The sequence below is a fragment of the Solanum lycopersicum genome, chromosome 4 (genome assembly GCF_036512215.1).
Source record: "Solanum lycopersicum chromosome 4, SLM_r2.1".
NCBI lineage: Eukaryota > Viridiplantae > Streptophyta > Magnoliopsida > Solanales > Solanaceae > Solanum > Solanum lycopersicum.
The window spans coordinates 5,629,542-5,651,979 of record NC_090803.1 but is presented as its reverse complement, the minus strand read 5'-3'; the positions used below and the strand labels follow the sequence as shown (position 1 = coordinate 5,651,979).

The window sequence follows — 22,438 nt, the reverse complement described above, 5'->3', positions numbered from 1 at the left end:
TTAATTTTATACTACCTGATATTGTGTTGACATATGCCATTTTCATAACCAAATTAGAAAAATATTTCTTTTCTTTTAATATTGTATGCGTTGTAGCACTATCAAGAAGGCATACATCTCCATTACTCATCTTGAATCCAACTGACAACTAGGGATTTCTATTAATTTTCATTAAAATAAAATACATCAAAAGAAGGAAGAAACAAAATTAACAACGGAAATTTAAATACTTCAACATTAATAACATAATAATTAAAAATACATAAGTAAAATATTAACAAATTTCATTCCCCAGCTAAAAGATCAAACATTATTTTCGATCTCCAAAGAAGTCATCAACTTCCATATGAGTAATGTCACCAAGGCCATCAAAAACATCATCCTTTAAAGCCAAATTTGCTTCAACATCTTTATCATATTTCTGAGATATTCCCGGCTTATCACCATCTTTAAGAGTCATATGTGACTCAGCTCGAGCATTGGAAGAGGAAGCACCACTTTTATTTCCTTTCTTTTTAAAGGAATTTTGATAGAGCCTTACAAAATGTTCATGTGTGCGACATTCATTCTTCCAATGGCCTTTCATGCCACAACGACGACAATTACTTTTTGAGAGGTTATTTTGAGAACCATGTTGTTCTCCCTTTTATTACGACCACCACCTTGACGATTAGGGTATCGTCTTTTATCTTTGCCACGTCCCCGTGCATTATTATATCCCCGATGATCATCTCTTTTTACTTCAGATTGATCTCGTGCTTCCACCACATTTGCCTCCGGTAATGGAGCAGCTCCAGTGGAACGAGCTTCATGATTTTTCATTAAAAGAGCATTATGTTGCTCAGCCACCAAAAGACATGAGATTAGTTCAGAATATTTCTGAAAACCCTTTTCACGATATTGCTGCTGCAATATCACATTCGAGGCATGAAAAGTAGTAAGTGTCTTTTCCAACATGTCCTCATCTTTTATAGTCTCCCCACATAATTTCAACTGGGAGGTTATCCTGAATACAACAGAGTTGTATTCAATTACGGTCTTAAAATCTTGAAACCGTAAATGCATCCACTCATAACGAGCTCTTGGCAACACTATTGCCTTTAGGTGGTCATATCTCCCCTTTAAATCAGTCCACAATTCAAGTGGATCTTTCACCGTCAGATATTCAATCTTCAGGCCCTCATCAAGATGATGACGAAGGAAAATCATAGCCTTCGCCTTATCTTGACTCGATGCTTCATTTCCCTGAGTAATAGTGGCATCAAGACCTTTAGCAGCCAAGTGAATCTCAGCATCGAGTACCCATGAAAGATAATTCTTTCCAGAATTATCTAATGCCACAAACTCAAGTTTGGATAAATTCGACATAATGAAAATTATGAGAGAATATGTGAATTAAATAAAAATATTTATATAGTACCTTTGCAAGTAGCAATCTCGTGCTGATAACGTGTTGTAAAAAAAGCTCAGAATATAAGATGAAAAAGACAAGAAGTATAAGATAGAGGAGATAATTTTCTTATTCAAGTATATCATACAATGGTGAATGATATCTCTATTTATAGTATTGAGATATCATAGTCAAAGGTCACCTTGAAATTTTACATAGTTATCATCAAGGTTCATATCACCTTGATATCTTATCACATTGGAAACACTAATACATGAATCCAATTAATTGTTGGATAACTCTAATGGATCATCCACATATACAATGGATTTACAACAAATTCTTGTTTTTTAAATATAAAAATATTGAATACGAATGAATATTTATAATAGGCAAAAGTATCAATAATTGGAGAACACTTGTATAAGCATAGTATCAAACAACTTTTCATCGTTGATGTCACCATATCCCTATAATTACTGTCTAACAAATTAAAAGGCCCTATGCAAACAACTATAGTATCTCAAAACAAAATTTATACGCAATAGTTTATTTAAATCACTATTATATGGAATATAGTATTAAGGCATAGATTTGTTTTGTTCCCAACGTTGGAATTATTTGATTCAAACTCTTTTGGTGGTTTTCTTCTAGGATTTTTACCAACTAATCATAATTAAAACAATCTTTAAATAATTAATTACTTATAGAATTTTTCTATAGAATTACAAAATTAAAATGAACCTTTACATATACAATCTACAATTCCAGTGCATTTTCTTGTTTAATAATACATGAGAAATTATAGAAGCGAATTCAAAATTTACGAAACATCAACGGAGACTATTGCTACGTGATATTGATATTGCTTGGTGGGACTAATTATTAAACTGATTGACATATATTAATCAAATGACACCAATTTATATAGTTCATAGTTAATTGTATCGTAAGATTATTAAAGAAAATTTAATTATAAATTTGGAGAGTTTGCTTGTGTGTGAAAACGAATAACTTCGAGAGAATGATATATGAAATGAATATAGTAGATTACAAATTAATAACACAGAGACCATTGCATCACCAATCTTAAATCATAAAAATAGTAATTTGATACAGCTGATTACTTCAACTTGTCACACCCATCCAAAAATAATAAAATAAAATAGAACCAACAACCCAGAAATATATATTAGAAACTATTTTAATTGGATTGGTGAAGGAAATCTATAAGAGAAAAAAATAATCAATTCTTCACTTCTGACAAAAAATATGTTCAAGAAAATATCTTGCCGTGAGATTCATATAACCGATTCCAACTTATTAAAGATTGAAACATAGTGTATACCCATTGTAATGTCACACACGACTAGAGTCTGAAAATGACAAGTTTTACACAAACCTTGGAGAGGTTATTTCCAACAATTAAAACATAATTACTATTTTTATTTCACTACCAAATGAAAAATATTTTTCTCCGCACCGAACACACCCTTATTGTTCAAGACTCTTAGTACTATTTGGGGAGTAAAATATGATAATATCAGCTTCTTCAGGTAACCTAAAAGTCACTTTCTTCTTCAATTTTTCACTTGGACTTCTACTCATTGCTTCAAAATACCCTAATTCTCCTCCAACATTACCTCCAAAAACTAATCTTTCAGATGAAACACTAATTCTTGGAGAAAATAAAATATCTTTATTGATCATGAACTCTGGTGACAAATAAACACTAGGGTTTATATTTGATGAAGCCATGAGGATATCTTTCAAAGTTTTGTGAACTTGAAGAGGACTAGTTGTACTTCCAAGATTTCTTGAACAAGGGTCATTTTGTTTGATCTTTTTTGGTTCATGCACTTCTGAATTTGGCTTGATAAGACAACAAAGTTTTGCACCCATAATTGGAACTTTGGAAATAATTTGAGGACAAAAACGACGATAACAAAACCAGCGTATTGAATGAGACTAGAGAGGGTAAGATATAGGCAAACCTTACGTCTATGTGAAAGACAGTAAAACTGTTTATGATAGACCCTGGATTCGAAATTGAAGTACTTCGAAGCAAGATAAATTTTAGGAAGTAGCAACATCCAAGGTTAGAGGGAAGGGGTTGAAGAAACTTTTGGGAAGGAGATTATAAAGGGACATTTTTTGGAGAAACCTAAATGATAATGGTTGTATTTTAATATGCTCTATGTTTTGGCTTAGTTTTAGTCAAGGTTTATATTTTATGTGGATAGTACTTATCTGAATTCATTGTATTAACAATTGAGAGCAAATTAGATATTTTTTTACATGATTATCTGTTTTCAGAAGTATTTAAAGTACTTTGCTCTATGCAATTTATTCTCATTTATTCTAGCCTTGAATTGACAACGCAGGTACTTCGTGAATTTAGTCGAGTAGCACGCAATGTAACACAAACAAATATGCTCTATATAAAGGTAAATAGGTTCTTCAATGCTATTTAAAATAATGAAGGTTACCATGAAATTTGATTCCTTCTTAAGTAGTTGTTCATTGATATATTCACCCAAGACAAACATTTTTTTAAATAAAGGTAAAGTTCAGAAGACAAACATTAGATGGGAAAAAGTGAATTGTCAACTAATTGAAACCTGGTTTTGGAAAAGACTGATGATAAATGCAAAGCAAACTAACAATCCTACCATGATTGTTTGCATGCAAATGGATTGGATTTTCAACAAATCGATTCAGCAATACTTGTAAGTTGTATCACCACATCAAACTCAACTGTCTGCTAAAGGTACACAAGAAAAGCAGAAACCATAGAATTCTTAATAGTATTTTCTTGTATGCACTTATAGACGCGGACTGCTGGAAGTCGAAGCAGTCAGCCTGGAAAGTGCAGAGATGATTGGTTTAAGAGAAGGGCATTTTGAAAAGGCTAAATTCTATGCCATTTCATTCTTATACCCTTCTCATCCAAGGGACTAATATCATACCTCTGTTATGTGTGTGTGCAGTCAGAAAAATGAATGACAAGTATTGGAGATGTAAGAAGTTCGGTAAGCAGATATGTCGACAACAGAACAACAACCGGCCAGTAAACTCCTCAAATTGAATTCATGTGGCTACAGCCATATTGGCAAAATCAAGATCAAGGGTACATAATTTCACCCTTTTCTTGGTACATGCAGCTTCCAATAAGAATAACATCACATATTGACAAACTCAAATTGAGTGCACACATAATGAGAGAAGCAAGATTTCAGAGCAATAAACATTTAAGATTGTAATAAAAGAATAAATAGTTCCGACGGGGAAATCTCATATTGCATACTTCAATCTAAGATGATTCTCATCAACAAAACTTTTCATGTGAACAATCAAACTCTTTTCAAAGAGAACACAGAGAGATAAACAAGGTCAATTCAACAAACAAGAGTATTGTGCCAATAGTAGCCTAAAACACTAGCTCATGTGGTTTCATGCCTGACTTCAGTGAAAACCTTGCAGATAAATAACCCTTCAAATCAGGAACAGCCTCAATGGCCTTAATCAATGATGCATCTACGGCTTTCTGGGCATCTTTCTTTTCCTGTGGAAGCTCATTCTTCTCCTGAATTAGCAAGAACAAATAAAATCAAGAGAATCATCAGTATCTCAGTCAAAATCAATCGACACCCTCTTAACCCAATCTTAGTTAAAATTAGCTTCAAGGGAATTCGACATATCATTACATCCATTTAATTACATTACAAATAAATGAATTACAACGAGTTGGGAATGTAAGAAGTTCGGTAAGCAGATAAGTCAACAGTATAATGACAACCGGCCAGTAAACCACTCAAATTTAATTCATATAGCTACAGCCACATTGGCAATCAAGATGTTGGATACTGAATTTCACCCATCTCTTGGTACATGTAGCTACATTTGATCTTCTCTAATACTAGAGGCAGCTCAATCATTTATTGTCAATTTCACAGTATCCTCGTGTTTCACAACGACATCCCATATTGCATGTTCTAATTTAAAGATAACCAGCTTATTAAATTCTACATATCCATTTTTCAGATACTTCATATCTGTTCCATCCATTTAATTCCATTACGAGTAAATGAACTACAACTAGTATAAATGTAAGAAGTTCGGTAAGCAGATAAGTCGACAGCAGAACGACAACCGGCCAGTAAACCACTCAAATTGAATTCATTTAGCTACAGCCACATTGGCAATCAAGATATTGGGTACTGAGCTTCACCCTACTCTTGGTACATGTAGCTTTCAATCAAGCATTACATTTGATCTTCTCTAATACTAGAGGCAGCTCAATCATTTATTGTCAATTTCACAGTATCCTCGTGTTTCACAACGACATCCCATATTGCATGTTCTAATTTAAAGATAACCAGCTTATTAAATTCTACATATCCATTTTTCAGATACTTCATATCTGTTCCACCCATTTAATTCCATTTCGAGTAAATAAACTACAACTACTATAAATGTAAGAAGTTCGGTAAGCAGATAAATCGACAGCAGAACGACAACCGGCCAGTAAACCACTCAAATTGAATTCATTTAGCTACAGCCACATTGGCAATCAAGATATTGGGTACTGAACTTCACCCTACTCTTGGTACATGTAGCTTTCAATCAAGCACAACATTTTGATCTTCTCTAATATAATCCATCCTATATTTTAGCACACAAATATATTTTAGCACACAATTAGGAGTCAATCCGTTCCAACATTGTTGAACTCTGTTATCAGAGTTAATCTAACGACTTCACAAAACTAGAGAATTACTAAAATTTAAGACTTTAAACTAAAATCAGTTAATATAAACCAGAAATGAACTTTACCTCTTTCTTCTCTTCAAAAAACTCCCCTTCACCCTTTTTCTGCTTCTTCTCAGCTTCCTTAGCAAAATACTTATCATCAATCTTCTCAACATTCACTCCACTAACATCAACTTTCGTTGAAGTACCGATCACATAAGCTTGATTAACACGTCTTAAAGGAACCCCATTAAGCTTAAAAGGCCCAGTAACAAGAAGCAACCCAGATAAAAGCTGTTTCAAGAACACAACTCTCTTCCCCTTAAACCTACCAGCAAGGATAATCAACACTGTCCCTGGAGAAATACTCGCTCTTAGCTTCGTGGGTTTTGGTTTGTGCTTGTTTACAAGGGGTTTTTTCACGTCATCAGCAGGGTAGAACTTTGGGGATTTCTCAGCTGGTGGAGCTGAGATTGGTTTTTTCTGGTGTTGAGGGAATTTTCCACCGTTTTTCTTCTTGATTGCCCATAAACCCTTTTTGTGGTACATTTTGGAACGTGAGAACTTACCCACGCCGCGAATTAGCTCTGGGTTACGGAGTGTCTTCTTGGCCGCCATTGTTGAAGCTCTGAAGAAAGAGAGAATTAACGTTAAACCTAGCAGATTGTTATATACAGCTAGGGTTAAATGATGATGCCTAAAATGTCATATGTCCATTTTGGGCTTAATGTTTTGGGCTTAACTTGGATTTAGTGGATCATTTCATGTAATTAGATCCGGTTCACCTTTTTCACAAATGGACTCTCGTGATCTCGAATTTTTGATCCCTCTTGATAAAATTTTCAAAAAATAACTTTTCTTTTAGAAATTTCGTAGGGATAATTTTTTTATTGTCCATTGAATATAAGTTATCGACACAAATTAGTTTCTGTTTATAGAGTAAAAGTTCAAGATATTTCAAAATAGTGAACATGTTTAATTGACTACAAATCATGTCGTATATGTAAAAGTTAGAATTTATGCCTGACAGAGAGAACTGGATGAAGTCCTAACCATTTGTTTAGAGAAAAAAGAATGAGCTAAAACTTATAGAATTTCTAAAAAAGTTTTTGATTTCTTCCAAATATAGATAATTAATCATTTGTTTATGTCATGCTCCGAACTCAAGGAGTGCAACTGGTTACTTAATGCCAAAACTTGGGCCTAAATCGATCCGGATGAACCATTTGCTAATAGCGCATAGTAGTCACACTTATCTAAGAAAACAAACAAGTATATCTCGGCTTAAAAATAAGTCCTTGATCAGTTTGACCCTGCCAACAGCTATGTAAAGGAAACAACAACTCTCAACATCTTATATAAAGAAATAGTCAACTAGCAGATAAGCCATGTTTGAACCGTCGAGGCCACCATTTATATCTAGAAAAATGTAAACATTATATATCAAGACAGTACACCAAACAACCATCAAAATTTAGCAACCCAACAAACAAGTCAAGTATGACTGATAATGCAGTTATACAACCCAACACACAAGTCTGCAAGCCCTTAAGAGTAGTAAAGCTTGATCGGGACAAGGCTCGACCTACACAAAATTATATACAACAAAAGCCAATAAACCTGTCAACTCTGGCAGCACCGCAAGAAAGGGTCTAGTCAACATACCGGAACTTAACTATTCTGCTGGGGAAGTCTATTGAGTTGTCTGTCGGGATCTGCAAGCATGTACATTTGCGGCCCCAAGCAATGGGCGTTAGTAAGAAGTAACATATTGAATATTAGGACAAAAAATGAATCTAATAGGATTATACCCTTAAAATATTACTAAAAACGAAATAAATCTGATTGGGTAAGAAAAAGATCAACATATCCCTCACTATTTTCGGCTAACTTTCCTTAATCGGGCGGCCTCACTTTAAAAGGTCATATATCACTCATCCAAACTCGAAACTTAGCAAACATAGTGGATTTAAAAAGATGATTCAAAGATCTTTCCAATGGTATCTTGTAGCACGCGTAACTCATCCTATGCTAGATGTTATGGTTGTTTGAAATTGACCCAAAATTCATACTTAGCTTAAATCTCCTAATTTCAGATTTTTGTTATTTCCAATTTAGTTCTTTTAGAACTCAAGGTGTTACATCTAGTGACCTAACCTTAATACTTAAGAAAATTTTAATTTCCTTGGTAAATTTCTCTCACTACAAAGAACGGTTCGAGTTTTAGTTCAAAATTTTTTTAGGGTGTTACAAAGGTGTCGAATGAATCTATATACCTCTATCGATAGCCCTTGTCCGCGTAGTCACATAACTCTCTTAGGCAATGATATAGCCCCATAGGCAACACATAGCCCTTTCAGGCAATAATGTAGCTCCTTTTGCTATTTATATCCCTCGTAGACATCAATATAGCCCCATAGGCAACACGTGACCCTCTTTGGCATCAATATAACCATGTAGGCAAGACATAGCCCTCTCTAGTATCAATATAGCTCCGTGGGCAAGACATATCTCTCTTAGGCAATAACATGGCTTATTTGGCTGTTCATAACTCTGCAGCTAACCCAAATAGCCCCAAGGGCAATAACAAACAATTCAATAGGCTAAAAGCGAGCAATTTAGCCACAAAAAATAATGTATACGAATAGTCTCTAAATTGTTCCCTACATAGGGTCGTTATTAACAAATTTTGAGTTCCAGCAAAGAAGGATTACAACCACTTAATTAGTTAAGCACTACGATTATGTCTACGCGTTCACCAACTATAACAACCTTATCATATCGCTCCTAGACTTTAAGGAAACATGTCGTTTAAGGAAACATGTCGAACGAAGGAAATTGCCTTAACATACCTTTTTCAATGAATTTCAACGGCCTATCGGCTTCTACTCGATACTACAATAAGACAACACCACAATCAACACACAAGAATGGACATTACTATGATGATCCAACAAAAGGTACGAATTTTCATCGTAACTCACTATTAGCGGCTTATGAAGCCTTGAATTAATGAAATAAGGTTATTACCTTGAACTTAAGCTCGAAATAAAACTCAAAACCTCCGAACAAAGTATAACCCATGTTGCTACAACCACCATAGAGGTACACCACACAATCCACAACAAAAACTTTACCAAAATAACGAGCTCTCAACACAAAGGAACTTTCCTTAAGCTTGCAAGATGAAATCACCAAGACCTAAATAGTGTTTTATGAACTTGGGGAGAATTTCTCTTTATTTTGAGCTACTGGAATATAAAAATGAAAAAGAAAATGAAGCAGGTCGGTTAAATAAAGTTCCCACCGATCTTGGCAATTTCTCACCAACCTTGGCAAGTACTCATCGACCTTGTCCCACCTTACGTTTGCTTGCGTCATCTCACAAAAATATAAATATCTCTGTATTCTGAAGTTGTACTAATCAGCATTTTGATGCGTTGGAAACTAGACTCATATGCCTTCAATTTGATACTTTATGACCCCATATCTATTTATATATTAGGAGGAAATCACAGAGATATATGACCCAAATTTCAAAAAACTTTAAAAGAAACTTATAATAACTTTCGTCAACTTTTATTTCACAACTCGCTTAACATCAAAACATGAGATATGTCCATGGAACACTTAAAATATGACATACTCATATTAATCACTCAATCCATTAAGGCTCGGGTCAATTTAAACATTCTGAAAGTATGATTATTACAATTTATCACGATCTGTGAGTAGCTGGGATATTTAGAAATATCCTGCAAGTTATCTCGAAAAGAACGATGACTATATTTTTTGTCATGTTTTTCTTTGTTTATGATTCAATATTTTAGTGTCTAAAGCGTAGAGGAACCATACGAATCCATGTTTAATGTTAGGATGATAAAAAATTTAACACATTTTATTCTTATTGCTCTTTTCAATCTCAAAGTGAAAAGACTCAATAGAGGCAATCACAATTAGGATTGGCAAACGAGCGAATCGAGCCGAATATGAGTCGATCAAAAAACGAGTCAAATAAAAATGGATAAATTACCTGACTCGACTCATATTTTAAATGGGTAAAAATGAGTTACCCAATGGATAATAATGGTAACCATTTTTACCCATATTATATTAGAGATCTTGTTAAAAGCTTTAAAAAACAAATAAAAAAAAATTTAAGGGGAAATTTCACATATAGCAAACACAAAATTCATATTTATATGCTATAACAAAGTTTGCATAATTGGCTCCATAACAAACATACATATGTATAATTCGCTATACATATACAATTGAAACGAATTGTATTAAACGAATTATATACAACGAGAAAGAGAGAAATTATATACAATTTTGATTTGAATAAAACAAGAAAGAGAGAAAGTCATAAGAGACTTGGGAAGGAAAATATTTGTATTGTATAATTATAAGTGTGTAGGACGATTATCAATTTGTATAGTTTATTATTCATTCCAACTGTATAAGTATATATTTGAAATTTGTATATAAATAAGAAACTTACTTGGCTATAAGTTGTATAAGTATATGTTTTTTTGTGATGATTTTCAGTTGTATATATATATATATCTTATTATATGTATTTAAATATAAATCTATATATGTATATATAACTATATTATGTATATTCCACAATTTATATGCATGAAATTTGTATATAAATAAAATTTTGTATTAGCTATTAATAATATATGTATATGTTCCTTGTATTAGATTTGCCAATTGTATATGCACATATGCATATGTATATGTGAAATCTATATATGTGATTTTGTACTAGTGTAATATGCATATAATTAAAAATCTATATTAATGGAAATCATAACATAATTTAATTTTTTTAAAAAAATTGATCTGAAAAGAAATTTTAAGAGAAATCAAAAGAAACTGAAAGAGAAAAAATAGGAAAGAATTTATATAAAAGTAATAAATCTTTCGTTTCTTAAAATATGTTGGCCCAACCAATTTTTTTTAAAAAAATGATTTGAAGGGAAATCAACAGAAACTAAGAGAGAAAAGATAGGAAAGATGTTTGTATAAAAATAAGTCTTTCTTTTTTTTAAATTAGCGGGCCACAAAAATCAGGTAACATTTGTTGCCAACTGAAAATAAATAAAATAGTAGCTATAGTATTTATTTTGATTTAAATATTTGCTATTATGTACAATTTTTTTTTTTTATCACTCTACTCACTCCACCCCTATCAGTCCCCTCTACACCCCAATCCAATTCTTTTTTATTTTTATTTTTTTTTTAAAAAATTCTTTTTTATTTTATTTTTTTAAACTAAATTACAACCCGCCCTCCTTACCCCCAGCCCCTACTCCCCCCAACCCCCCCCCCCCGCACCCCATCTCAAAAAAAATTTAACAATTTTTTAAAAAAATTTCATTAATATAAAAAATTATTTTGAAAAAAATTACCACCCACCCCCCTAGACTCCCCCACACCATCTTAACCCCTACCCCCTTACCACCCCCTATCCCAAATTAAATGTAAAATTTTTTTTATTTTTTTATTTTATTTTTTAAAAAAATTTTTTTACTATTCAATCCTTTTATCACTTTTTTTAATTTGTTTTTACCCATTTTATTCATTTAACTACCCACTTTTAAATGGATAATATAGGTATCACTTGTTTTTTATCCATTTTTAAAATGAGTTAAATATCCAATTCATTTAAAATAGGTTAAAGTATTCATCACCCCCCTACCTCCTAAACTTGAAACTTTTTATTTGATGTATACTTAAACTATATTTTGTTTTAATTACTCCCTCAAACTTGTTTATTCCACTATCACGTAAACCTTTTGTCTGATGCTCCTAGTTGATTACACACGCGCGTCAGCTGACAAAAATAGTGATGATATGGATTCCCACCTGGATAAATAATAGCCACCTAGATTAAATTAATGGCAAAAAATAAATATCATATTCCAACTCCTTTGCCGGTCGCCGTCAATCTCCACCACCAACCACCGTATCTCCTCTTCTCATCTCTCTCTTTCCGATGCAAAATCAATTCCACTCTAACCTCCTTTCCGCTGCAAAACAACATGGTTTCTTCCAGCTCACATAACACTCCATCTCCTCTCACCTTGCTCAATCAACTGAATCAGAATCCTTATCCATTTTCAACGATGAGAAACAATTATGCTACTCGAAGAACTGACCCTTGGGCTTCGATAATGATGACGACAAGGACGGTGATGTCGTCTGCGGCCGGTCAATATTAAAAAAAATAGAGATTTTACATTTTTTTACTGTTGTAGCTTTATGACGTGCCAAAAAATCACTCTCTTACGTGCCTAGTAGAATGTGATTTCAATTTCTACGCCAAGTAGACAGAAAAGGTGCACACGTTGGATGAATAAATAAATTCGAGGATAATTCAAACAAAATAAAATTTAAGTGTACACCGAATAAAAAGCTTCAAGTTCAGGGTTAATGAATACTTCCGCCTTTAAAATAAGTAATATGAATAGATACACATATTATTTACCTATTTTGCCACTCCTACTCACAATAGACTTATGTTCAATAGATATAAGTTTTATAGGCAAAATTTTAAAATTGTATGTTGATGATTAATAGTTCTAAATCAGCAATTATTTTTTTAATTAATAATTGAGGTAGGTAAATAAAAATATCTAAGATATTAAACTTGCAAACATTTTATAGGTTAGATTTATTTTCCTACATAAAAAATAGCAAACTGTTTATTTTGCTCCCCAGCTAAGCACTTCCCAAAGGAAAAAAAAAATCCACTAAAAAGAGCAAAAAGCATAAGCGACTGATCGGAGAAGAAACAACTCGCCGCCGAGTTAACACCGGTTCGCCGTCGTAAATGGATGGAGTAGGTGCCCGTCTCGGCCGGTCATCAGCTAGGTACGCACCGACAACTGTATTTACTGGTCCGGTTCGTAGGTGGAAGAAGAAATGGATCCAAGGAACACCGCCCAGTTCCGGTAACAACCACAGTCGGAACACTGCTAACGGCGGCGTTAATGGCAGTAACATCTCTCATCTATTGCTTTTCAAGTGGATACCTATTACTGCGAGCCAGAACAATAATGATAGTTCCTCCAAAGACGACGTCGTTTCGGTGGAGGAACCACCTAAACGCAAATTCAAGTACATTCCGGTACTAATCTTCCTAATTTTACTTCTTTATGGACTTAAAATACTGTGTGCATTGTGTGTATATATGTATATTTTGGCTATTACATTTAAGTATCTGGTATCCCGAACCTACCGGCCTGAATATTCCAAATTGACAATGTGTATCACTGTATTGTATATAACTGTAAACATACTTCAATATAGTGCAATTTGAACTAGCTTTAATTTTTTTTCGTTTTTGTGGGATGTATTCCGGAAAAGATCAGATTTTTTGAAGGAAAGAACTTGGTGTTTAGGGTTCTGGGTTAATAGTTGGATTTGGAAGAAGTGGTTAGCATAGGCGGATAGAGTGTTTCGCTTCGTGCACAGAACACAAGGAAATTCAAGGCATGAGACTGTAGTTGACTGGAGTGGACACGAAATTTCTGACATTAGCTAGATCTCGTTATTGACACATAATTATCAAAAAATAAAGCGGTAGATGAGTAACAATTGGAGTTGTGTTTGCAGCTGCAGACATTGGCTTCATAAGTTTACCCATAGGTATAGTGATACACTACATAGCTTCCTAAATAGGACTTTATATGAGGTTGAGGCCCAGACACGCGAAGCAAGAGGAAACATGTATAGGTTGGATCATTAAAAGAAAGATGAGTAAAGTGTACAAGATCCCAGTCGGGCTACCTCTGAAGGAAGATGGTGTCAAGGAAGGGTATTTCGAATCTCGATTAAATGGCTGCAGTGACTTAAATGATGTGTCTGCCTTTGCTTATAGATACTACTAGTGCATCTGCCTGCGCTTCATCTGGTTGCGGTAAGGATTCTCTTACAAGTACAAAAAATCATATATTTGATGGAAGAAAAATGAGAAATACAAAAAAATTGACATGGATAAGTTAAATAAAGGTATGGACATTAATCCCACATTTAGTCTAAAATAATTGTTTCTACAAAGGAAATAAAACTTCAGGATATAGATGTTGAAAAGTTAGAACTACCATTTTAAGAAAGGAAACGGGTCAAAACTATGCCCCTGCTTTCATTTAATAGTTAGGCTTACCTTTCGTTACACTATGCGGTTATTCATGCCTCACCCGTACCCCTACTTGGATGGAAACCTCCAAATCTGTCCAAATTATTCAATTATTTTAAAATGAACCATTCCCAATTGAAACTCATGCCCGACCCATCTATATATCTTAACCTAAAATAATTTAACCCATTTCCCATGCCCATATTCAAAAGAACTTCATTTGGAGCTATTTCCATGGTTTTGCAAATTGTTTTTGCACATGTATGATGAGAAAAAATTGTTCTTCCTTTTAAGTTGTGTACTCCTTTTATATTGGCCTTTATAATATGCAACTAAAATTTTGTGCTGAACTTTTTCAATTTAAAATAAAATTAATCGATTTTTTCTTTTCTTCCATAATCCTTCTTCACCGAAAATTGAGTGTTGAAGAAATTTTCTCCTTATCAATGTAACAATGCAGCAACCAAGAAACAATATAGGATATGAGAAAAATAAAACGAAAACAACCCGTCAATGAATTTTATATGGGGAAAAATGAAGCTTCATCGGAGCAATGATATTGTCGATCAGATTTAATGTCAATAGAGGAGAGAGGGAGGTGTGGCTTCAACAGCATTGCCGGAGCAGCACCTAAAACGCAAAGATCTGGGCACTTCTAGATGAGTATGAAGGCTCTGTAAATTGAGGAAAGAGGAAATGGAGAGTGGCATTGTGGTGGATGGCCGGCTAGGGCCGTTGCCGGAGCTAGCAGTAGTCATGAGACAGTTGGAGAGGAGAAGTTTTTTCTTACTTTTTCAAGTCAATAACAAAATAAAAAGTTCAAAAAAGCAAAAAAAATTAAAAAAAAATACTTGTTCTTGATGAAGCTTTTTTATTTCATCAATCGTAATGTGTATTGTAAATTATTATAGGTGTTCTTGGTGTGGTAGGTGAAAAACATGGTAAAATGGGGGATTTTATTTTTCTGAGGAAATGTTTATTGATGAAGAAAAATAGGTTAAATGATTAGGTGAGTCAGATTGTACTAAAGGAAGAAATTGAGTGATTTGGGTTGAAATTGGGTATTTGAGGTCAATTTGGGGGAAATCGTAAGTTTGGAGGGTATGGGTGTTAAGTTAAATTGAGTGATTTGTGTTGAAATTGGGTATTTGAGGTCAATCAAATTTGGTTTGTGAGCTTGCAAAAGTGCATAGCTGCAGGACTATGAATAACCACATTGTATAACGAAGGGTTAACCTAACTATTAAATGAAAATTGGGGGTATTTTTGACGCTTTTCCCTTCTAATAAGCATAAGAATTCTAGATTTTGTGACAAATAAGAGAGAAATATGGGTCAAAAGAAAAGGACATGGAGAATAAGAATATAGACATAAAACCTGACAATCATGTTTGGGCTTCTTATACTTTGGGACTCTTATGTAACAGTTGTGGCTATTGATAGTGATTGTTGGACTCTTGAGTAACGGTTTCTCCTTTAATAATGAATTTGGAATTTTCAAAAAAATAATTAAACGAAAAGAATGTGTAACAAAAGCTAGAAAAAAGATAAATAGAAATGTTGGCCATAAAGAGGTGTCATATCACCTTGTCTATGCTCAGTTTCACATAGATATATTGATTGGTTGGACATAAGGGATATGTTCGTACATTATATTGTGATCTTGCAAAAGTGTGCATAGCTGCAGGACTGATATGCGTAGTTTTCCAAATAAACATGAAGCACAGAATTAGCAGTATGTCCTGAAATGTGGGGATCCGAATTTCAGAGTTCTTTAGTTGATAGAATATGGATTTCTTCATAAAATGAGGAAAAAAAATCCTCTGTGGCACCAAGAACCATAGAACTACTCTTCTGTGTTTCACGTTGTTTATATGAGAATTGTTGGTGGCCTGAATATCTTTTGACTTCTATATGCTTTGAAGTAACAGTACTGTCTTAATAGGTAACGAAGTATAAGTTTTTATTGACGACCATTTTCCCTCTTTATGGCGCCAAAGAGATTTCACTTTCTCTCCTTCAGAAATATAATTTCCCTCCCTTTTCTCCTACTTTAGTTTGACTAATCTATGTGAGAGCAAGACCAAATAATTCATCCGTTTCCATTTCTATGTTCCCCTTTTCCATTGTGCAGATCCAAACATGACACAAGGTTGAGAAGTACACTTAAGATATCCTACTGATGAAACAGTATTACCTTTTAACGTATGTGATTATGTGGTTCTCATGTCACTGCTTTCTTTGTTGTGTTAATGAGGAGATTAGTAAGACAGTAGCTGAGCCAGGGATTTTAAGAAGTACTAGAATTGTCATAGTTGGAATTATTGACATTCTCAGTATGCCTTATTTCCTAATGGATATAAATAGGCAATGTCAAATCAAATCTGCTACAGCTAATTGTATGAGTTATGCATTGTCCGTATTCTGGTGGTGAAGCATACTTGATCTATACCAAAGTAATATGCACTGTGCCAATTTTTTTTAATATTTATTTCCATTAAGTGGATTGCTTCTTATATGTCAGTAAAGATAACAGGATGGGTTTGTGCTATGCGAGTATTCTTTTTCATTTTTTCTTAAAATGGTTGAGATAGATTAACGTGCTTGAAGAACAAAAGAATGATGCATCTGAACAAGTTGAAGATGATATTAAGCCAATTGAGAGTGACACAAATAGTGAGGAGCCAACATCTCAGGCTGATGGTTTTGATGAAAAACCTGACATCAACGACGTGCCCATGGAAGAGAATCATGTACGTTAAAGCTATATTTCATTCATTTGCCAAACTTGTTCTATTTTTTTTTTTTTGGTTCTGTTTGATCTTTGTTTGTTTGTTTGTTTGTTCTTCCTGTTGATGCTCTTTAACTTCTTTGGAAGTGTTTTTTAGAAAATACGTCATGATTTTTCCCTCCTTCGTTTTCTTCTATGTGTGAACTTAATCTGATATACTCCAGTTATATGGCTAGAAACACAATCCAGATTTCACGAGTCTAACAATGAACACCAGATGAAGTGCCCGAGTATCTAAATTGAGTCTTTATCTTTCAGGATCCGAAGAGAAAACCTCCAGAACGACAAGACTTAAATGAAAGGACTTTGGACTTATCTTTGGGCTAGAAAGTTCGCGATGAGAACAATTCTGACTGAAAAACAGGTCAGGCAAGACTATACAGGGGCACCAAGTCATTATGGCTTTCCCAAAAATGTTGCCCTGTGTCAGTTGTGATTAAACTGTCTGTGTCATCATATGACACCGGCTTAATGTAATTGTATTCTGAAGCTATTGTGTTTACTTTGTAGAGGACTCGATTTTTCTGGGAACTATAGCAAAAAACCTAAATGTTGTTCCATCACATTTAAGTGCTAGAGCACAATGTGTGATATGTGCTGTTTAGGCGCCTATTAAGGGTTCGAACCTTGCTTCAGACAAGAAGCCTAATAATTTGAGTAGAGAACAGTAGGGGGGTGGAACTCATTATCCATCGAGATTCAACTGCTCTTGATAATTTCTGTCACATTGGAGTGCTATATTCATTTCTTTTATCCTCATTAGAAAGAACCAATGCTTTTAGCGTTTGAGAAAAAAATGAAATCTATTCTTGGCAGTTAATTATATATACATGGACCAGCCACTGCAATTCAAAGTTGTGTTTGTTTTGCATAAAATTTCGCGAAAGTGAGGCTGGCCACACAGACTATTTTCCAAGAGAGGAAGTCTTAAGTACTTTGCGTCTGTGCTCCAGCATCCGAGGTTAGTAGGGAAGTTGATGATGATGTCACACATCACATTGGAGCGGTATGGATGAAGAAGAGGTTTGTCTCTGTAGTCTTGTGTTATAAGGGGTTGAGTGTTGGTTAGTCAAGAAGTCAACAATTAAAAGATGCATGTTGCAAAGGTGAGGATGTTGAGATGAATGTAAGGACATATTAGGAGCAACAAGATTAGGAATGAAGTTACCAGAGAGGAGGAAGTGGCTTCTGTGGGGACAAGATGAGGGAAGGGTGAGATGGTTTGGACATGTGCAAAGGAGGTGTATTGATGCCTAGTGACGAAGTGTGAGAGGTTGATTGTAGGGGTACCTAGAATGGTAGAGATAGGTCGAAAAAGTATTTGGGAGAGGTGATTAGACAGAACATGACACAACTTTATATTACCGAGGATGTGACTCTAGATAGGAAGGAGCGGAGGTCACGTGTTAGTGCAGAAGGTTAGTAGGGGTGAAGTCTTGTCTTGTAGTGCATAGGTTTAGACTTGTTAGTGCATACCGTAGAGCCTTACTCAGTTGAATTTTAACTGAGTATGTTGTTCTAATATCTAATATTCACTAAATTTCTAAGTAAATTGATAGCATAAATATTTAATATGTTACCACCAAATGCATAGTGGGATTCTTATTTTTAACCTCGTTGCTGTTTAAATTCTAAATATGAAATATTTAAAGCTATTCTTATCAATGATCCGGATTCGAGTTTTAGGTAGGAGGTCTGCCTTTTAAAAGGAATGGATTACTAAGAAGTATTAAAATGAACAAATTATATTAACTTTGGGAAAGTTTAAACAGATTAAATAAATTGTCTAGTCATCAATCCATAGAAATTACTTAAAGTCTGTTTGGCATTGTCGTTGAAAGATCAGAAGTGCTTTTTTTAATTAAAAAAACACTTATTTTGAGGAATTAAGTGTTTAACAAATTCTTACAATTGCTTTAAATAGAAGCATAAATCGTTTTTCTATTCTTGAAAAGAAGTTAAATCAACTCTTTGAAAAAAGCAGAAGCAAAAATAGAAAATTATTTTTTTTAAGATTAAAATATACCTGACATACATATATATTTATCAATATATTTCTTATTATTTAAGACTAAAATATCTCTTATATATATACATATTTACCAGTATATTCCTTATTAATTAATCAACATATCTCATAATTTTGGTTGATTTTTATTCAAGAATTTTATTTTTTATAATAAATTTTTTATTTTATTTATGTTTTATATTTGTAAGTGTCTTGTAACGACCTGTTTAGTCGTTTTGAGCAGCAGATTTTATTTCTAGAAAAACAGGCCGAGACGATGGAACCCACGACGGAACGTCATGGGCACGACGGACCGTCGAGGGTATCTCGTCCCAAAACACTTAGAAATTCTGAAATTTGGGTGCTGAAATCGACTCTCTGAACTCTGTGACGGACCTGCAGGACGGACCGTCACAGGCACGACGAACCGTCGTGATCCACCGTTTCAAAACACTTCAACTCTTGAGAATTTGGGAAAGGGAACGATTCTCTGAACGTCGTGACGGAAGTGCAGGACGGACCGTCGTAGGTACGACGGGCCGTCACAGACTCCTTAAGGAAATCGAGTCTCCGACGAATCTGCATGACGAACCGTCGCGGGCGCGACGGGCCATCACAGGTTGCGTAATCCAATCGGAGTCGGATTTCTGGTTAAGTTTTAAAGGGGCGTTTTGGACTATTCCTGCTATAATTATAGATTTCGTGGGTTTATATTAATAACTAAATTTCTTGGGAGTTAAAAGAGGTAACCTTAAGTTAATTAGTGGGTTATTATTGCCACCTTTTATTCTTAATTATATGCTAATTAGGGTAAAAGAAAGAGGGTTTGAATAAGAAAATTTGAAAGCACAAGAGAGGGAGAAAACGAACGAACAGGGAGAGAAGAAGAACAAAGCTTTGGGAATTTGCTTGCTTGATCACTAGTCTTCGGTGGAGGTAGGTTATGGTTTCTCTTACGATATTCGTAGTAAACTCTTAATAGCGAATGATATGTATTGATAATATTGTAAACCCTGTTATGTGCTCAATTGTATGCTTGCATGAATGTGATTGTATAATTGTGATTATATAAGCATGATGAAGTTATTGAATCCCAAATCTTGCAAAATCCTAATCTCTTTGTTAATAATGAGGCCTTGGTATAAAAGAAGGCGCGATGAACTAAAATAATGGGATTGATGATGCCTTGGTAAGAAAGAAGGCTTGATGAATTGATAGAAGGAGATTAGGGGATCGGGTGTCACGAATCGACACGTAGAATTAGGGGATCGGGTGTCACGAACCGACACGTAGAATTAGGGGATCGGGTGTCACGAACCGACACATAGAATTAGGGGATCGGGTGTCACGAACCGACACGTAGAATTAGGGGATCGGGTGTCACGAACCGATACGTAGAATTAGGGGATCGGGTGTCACGAACCGACACGTAGAATTAGGGGATCGGGTGTCACGAACCGACACGTAGATTTAGGGGATCGGGTGTCACGAACCGACACGTAGATTAAGGGGATCGGAGTGTCACGTACCGACACAAGAGAATTAATGAATATGAGGGAGCGGAGTGTCACGTACCGACACAAGAGAAATAAAGATAATGAATCTTGAAAGATATTAATATACTCAATCTAATGAACATGATTCCCAAATGATTATGGTATTGAGGCTTGAGTCCTCATGTGTGAACTTGACGGTAATTGTTAATGATATAGTACTTGTTGTTGCTACATGTTGAGTATCATAGTTGATTTTATGATATTACTTGGTATATATTGATTTCTATTTTGAGTTGGCCGATGATATCTACTTAGTACTTGTGTTTGTACTGACCCCCTACTTTTATGTTTTCTCCTTTGTTATTTGTGGAGTGCAGCAAACGTGTCATCGTCTTCAACTCAACCGCAACTCTAGCCAGTCTTCATTATTTCGGATTTCAGGGTGAGCTACTGCTTCTAGCTTGGACTGGATCTTCTTCCTCATGTCTTGATGCCTTGAAGTTCTGGCATGGACTAGCTTTTACTTGTTTTAGCTTTCAGAATACTCTTAGTTTAGTAATTTGATCATAGATGTTCTTGTGATGATGACTTCCAGATTTTAGGGATAATAATAGTTATTGATTTTATTAATGAGTTTAAGTCTTCCGCATTACTTTCTGTTGATATTATATTGAAATGTTAAGGTTTAGATTGGTTGGTTCGCTCACATAGGAGGGTAGGTGTGGGTGCCAGTCACGGCCCGGATTTGGGTCGTGACATGTCTAAAGTTTAAATCCTAAAATACATCAAACGGGAAAGGAAAATGGCAAGCAAACATCATTTCTATTTATGCGAAGGTTACAATCTTTATAAAAAATCTTTAAGAAGAGATATGTAATCCCCTGATTCTTCTCTTCAATGATATTTTTGATTTGATGAAATATTTGCGGCTCAACTTTTGGAGCGAAGACTTCTTCGTACTTGCAACTCAACACTTGGAGCAAAGATTTGTTTGTACTTGCGCTCAACACTTGGAGCGAAGATATCACCATTGAAAAGCAAGGATTTTCATGTGTCTTCTTCTTTTCTTCCCTTCTTTTTTTCGGTCGTATGAAGACCTCTTTATATAGGCTTGAGCTAGGGTTATAGGAGTATTTTTGTCCAAGCAATTTTGGTCATTGGGCTTGAAGAGCATGAGTTGGGCTCGTCTCGTAAACTTAATGGACTGACCCAAATATAATTTGGACTCGATCGACGCATCATGGATTTAAGATTTAATTCAAATTTAGTATAAATTTATCAATAAAATTTCACTGACTACAATATTATATATGTATTATATTATACATATTACTTTATGTATTATTTTACAGAATTAGAAATAATAATAATGTCGATATTTTTATTGGATTAAAAAAGAGAAAAATTGAAAATGAAAGATTTAGACCCTCCCAAAAATAACAAATAACAAATTTTCTTTTCTTAATTGGCATATTATTTTATTTTAGATTGTGTTTTTAAAACTTTAAAGTATTATAATAAAAAAGAAAAAAATGATAGATAAGATTGAATTCGAAAAATAGATAATAAATAACAAAAATATTCTTCTTCGCAAAAAGATTTCAACAATATTTATCTTTTTACAATATTGATTGAAAATTTGAATATGTATATTTCAAGTGATTAAATTAAAAATATAATTAAATTTTATGTATTAAATGTTTAAAATAGTTTCTCTCTATAAAATAATTTTAATATTAAAAGCACATCGATATTTGTTTTTTTTCGTAATTTGACTTTCAAAAACACTTTTTAAAAAAATTATTCAAACACAAATTGCTTATAAAAACACTTTTTAAAAAAATTAG

General features: G+C 34.0%; 3 protein-coding genes and 4 non-coding genes across 7 annotated transcripts; 1 reads left to right on the top strand and 6 right to left on the bottom strand.

Moving 5' to 3' along the window:
- Window positions 1–310: 310 nt before the first annotated feature.
- On the bottom strand, window positions 311–1,368 carry LOC138347845 (uncharacterized). Its single transcript, XM_069296390.1, has 2 exons — window positions 631–1,368; window positions 311–511 (listed from the first exon to the last, which is right to left on the bottom strand). The coding sequence occupies exons 1-2, from the start codon at window positions 1,366–1,368 to the stop codon at window positions 311–313; spliced, it is 939 nt and encodes a 312-aa protein (XP_069152491.1).
- Window positions 1,369–4,406: 3,038 nt separating this feature from the next.
- LOC112941429 (small nucleolar RNA snoR109) lies at window positions 4,407–4,497 on the bottom strand. Its single transcript, XR_003246712.1, has one exon. It is a non-coding gene; the product is annotated as a small nucleolar RNA snoR109 (small nucleolar RNA).
- A 126-nt stretch (window positions 4,498–4,623) lies between these two features.
- Window positions 4,624–9,450, bottom strand: LOC101262004 (large ribosomal subunit protein eL6). The gene is made up of 4 exons (XM_004236621.3): window positions 9,173–9,450; window positions 8,995–9,037; window positions 6,227–7,857; window positions 4,624–4,976 (listed from the first exon to the last, which is right to left on the bottom strand). The coding sequence occupies exons 3-4, from the start codon at window positions 6,758–6,760 to the stop codon at window positions 4,821–4,823; spliced, it is 690 nt and encodes a 229-aa protein (XP_004236669.1). The 5' UTR covers window positions 6,761–7,857; window positions 8,995–9,037; window positions 9,173–9,450; the 3' UTR covers window positions 4,624–4,820.
- Window positions 5,142–5,232, bottom strand: LOC112941431 (small nucleolar RNA snoR109). The gene has a single exon (XR_003246714.1). It is a non-coding gene; the product is annotated as a small nucleolar RNA snoR109 (small nucleolar RNA).
- LOC112941427 (small nucleolar RNA snoR109) lies at window positions 5,496–5,586 on the bottom strand. Its single transcript, XR_003246710.1, has one exon. It is a non-coding gene; the product is annotated as a small nucleolar RNA snoR109 (small nucleolar RNA).
- LOC112941430 (small nucleolar RNA snoR109) lies at window positions 5,864–5,954 on the bottom strand. The gene has a single exon (XR_003246713.1). It is a non-coding gene; the product is annotated as a small nucleolar RNA snoR109 (small nucleolar RNA).
- Window positions 9,451–12,810: 3,360 nt separating the features above from the next.
- LOC101262609 (uncharacterized) lies at window positions 12,811–17,812 on the top strand. The gene is made up of 3 exons (XM_004236622.5): window positions 12,811–13,286; window positions 16,891–17,049; window positions 17,346–17,812. Exons 1-3 carry the CDS (start codon window positions 12,990–12,992, stop codon window positions 17,412–17,414), a joined length of 525 nt encoding a protein of 174 aa, XP_004236670.1. The 5' UTR covers window positions 12,811–12,989; the 3' UTR covers window positions 17,415–17,812.
- The last annotated feature ends 4,626 nt before the right edge of the window (window positions 17,813–22,438 follow it).

Coding starts and splice junctions, on each gene's coding strand:
- LOC138347845 (XM_069296390.1), bottom strand. CDS start 1,368: ATGTCGAATTTATCCAAACTTGAGTTTGTGGCATTAGATAATTCTGGA. Junction 512..630: donor ATAAAAGGGAGAACAACATG/GTTCTCAAAATA, acceptor TCCTTTAAAAAG/AAAGGAAATAAAAGTGGTGC.
- LOC101262004 (XM_004236621.3), bottom strand. CDS start 6,760: ATGGCGGCCAAGAAGACACTCCGTAACCCAGAGCTAATTCGCGGCGTG. Junction 4,977..6,226: donor TTTTTGAAGAGAAGAAAGAG/GTAAAGTTCATT, acceptor TTGCTAATTCAG/GAGAAGAATGAGCTTCCACA.
- LOC101262609 (XM_004236622.5), top strand. CDS start 12,990: ATGGATGGAGTAGGTGCCCGTCTCGGCCGGTCATCAGCTAGGTACGCA. Junction 13,287..16,890: donor GCAAATTCAAGTACATTCCG/GTACTAATCTTC, acceptor TGGTTGAGATAG/ATTAACGTGCTTGAAGAACA. Junction 17,050..17,345: donor TGCCCATGGAAGAGAATCAT/GTACGTTAAAGC, acceptor TTTATCTTTCAG/GATCCGAAGAGAAAACCTCC.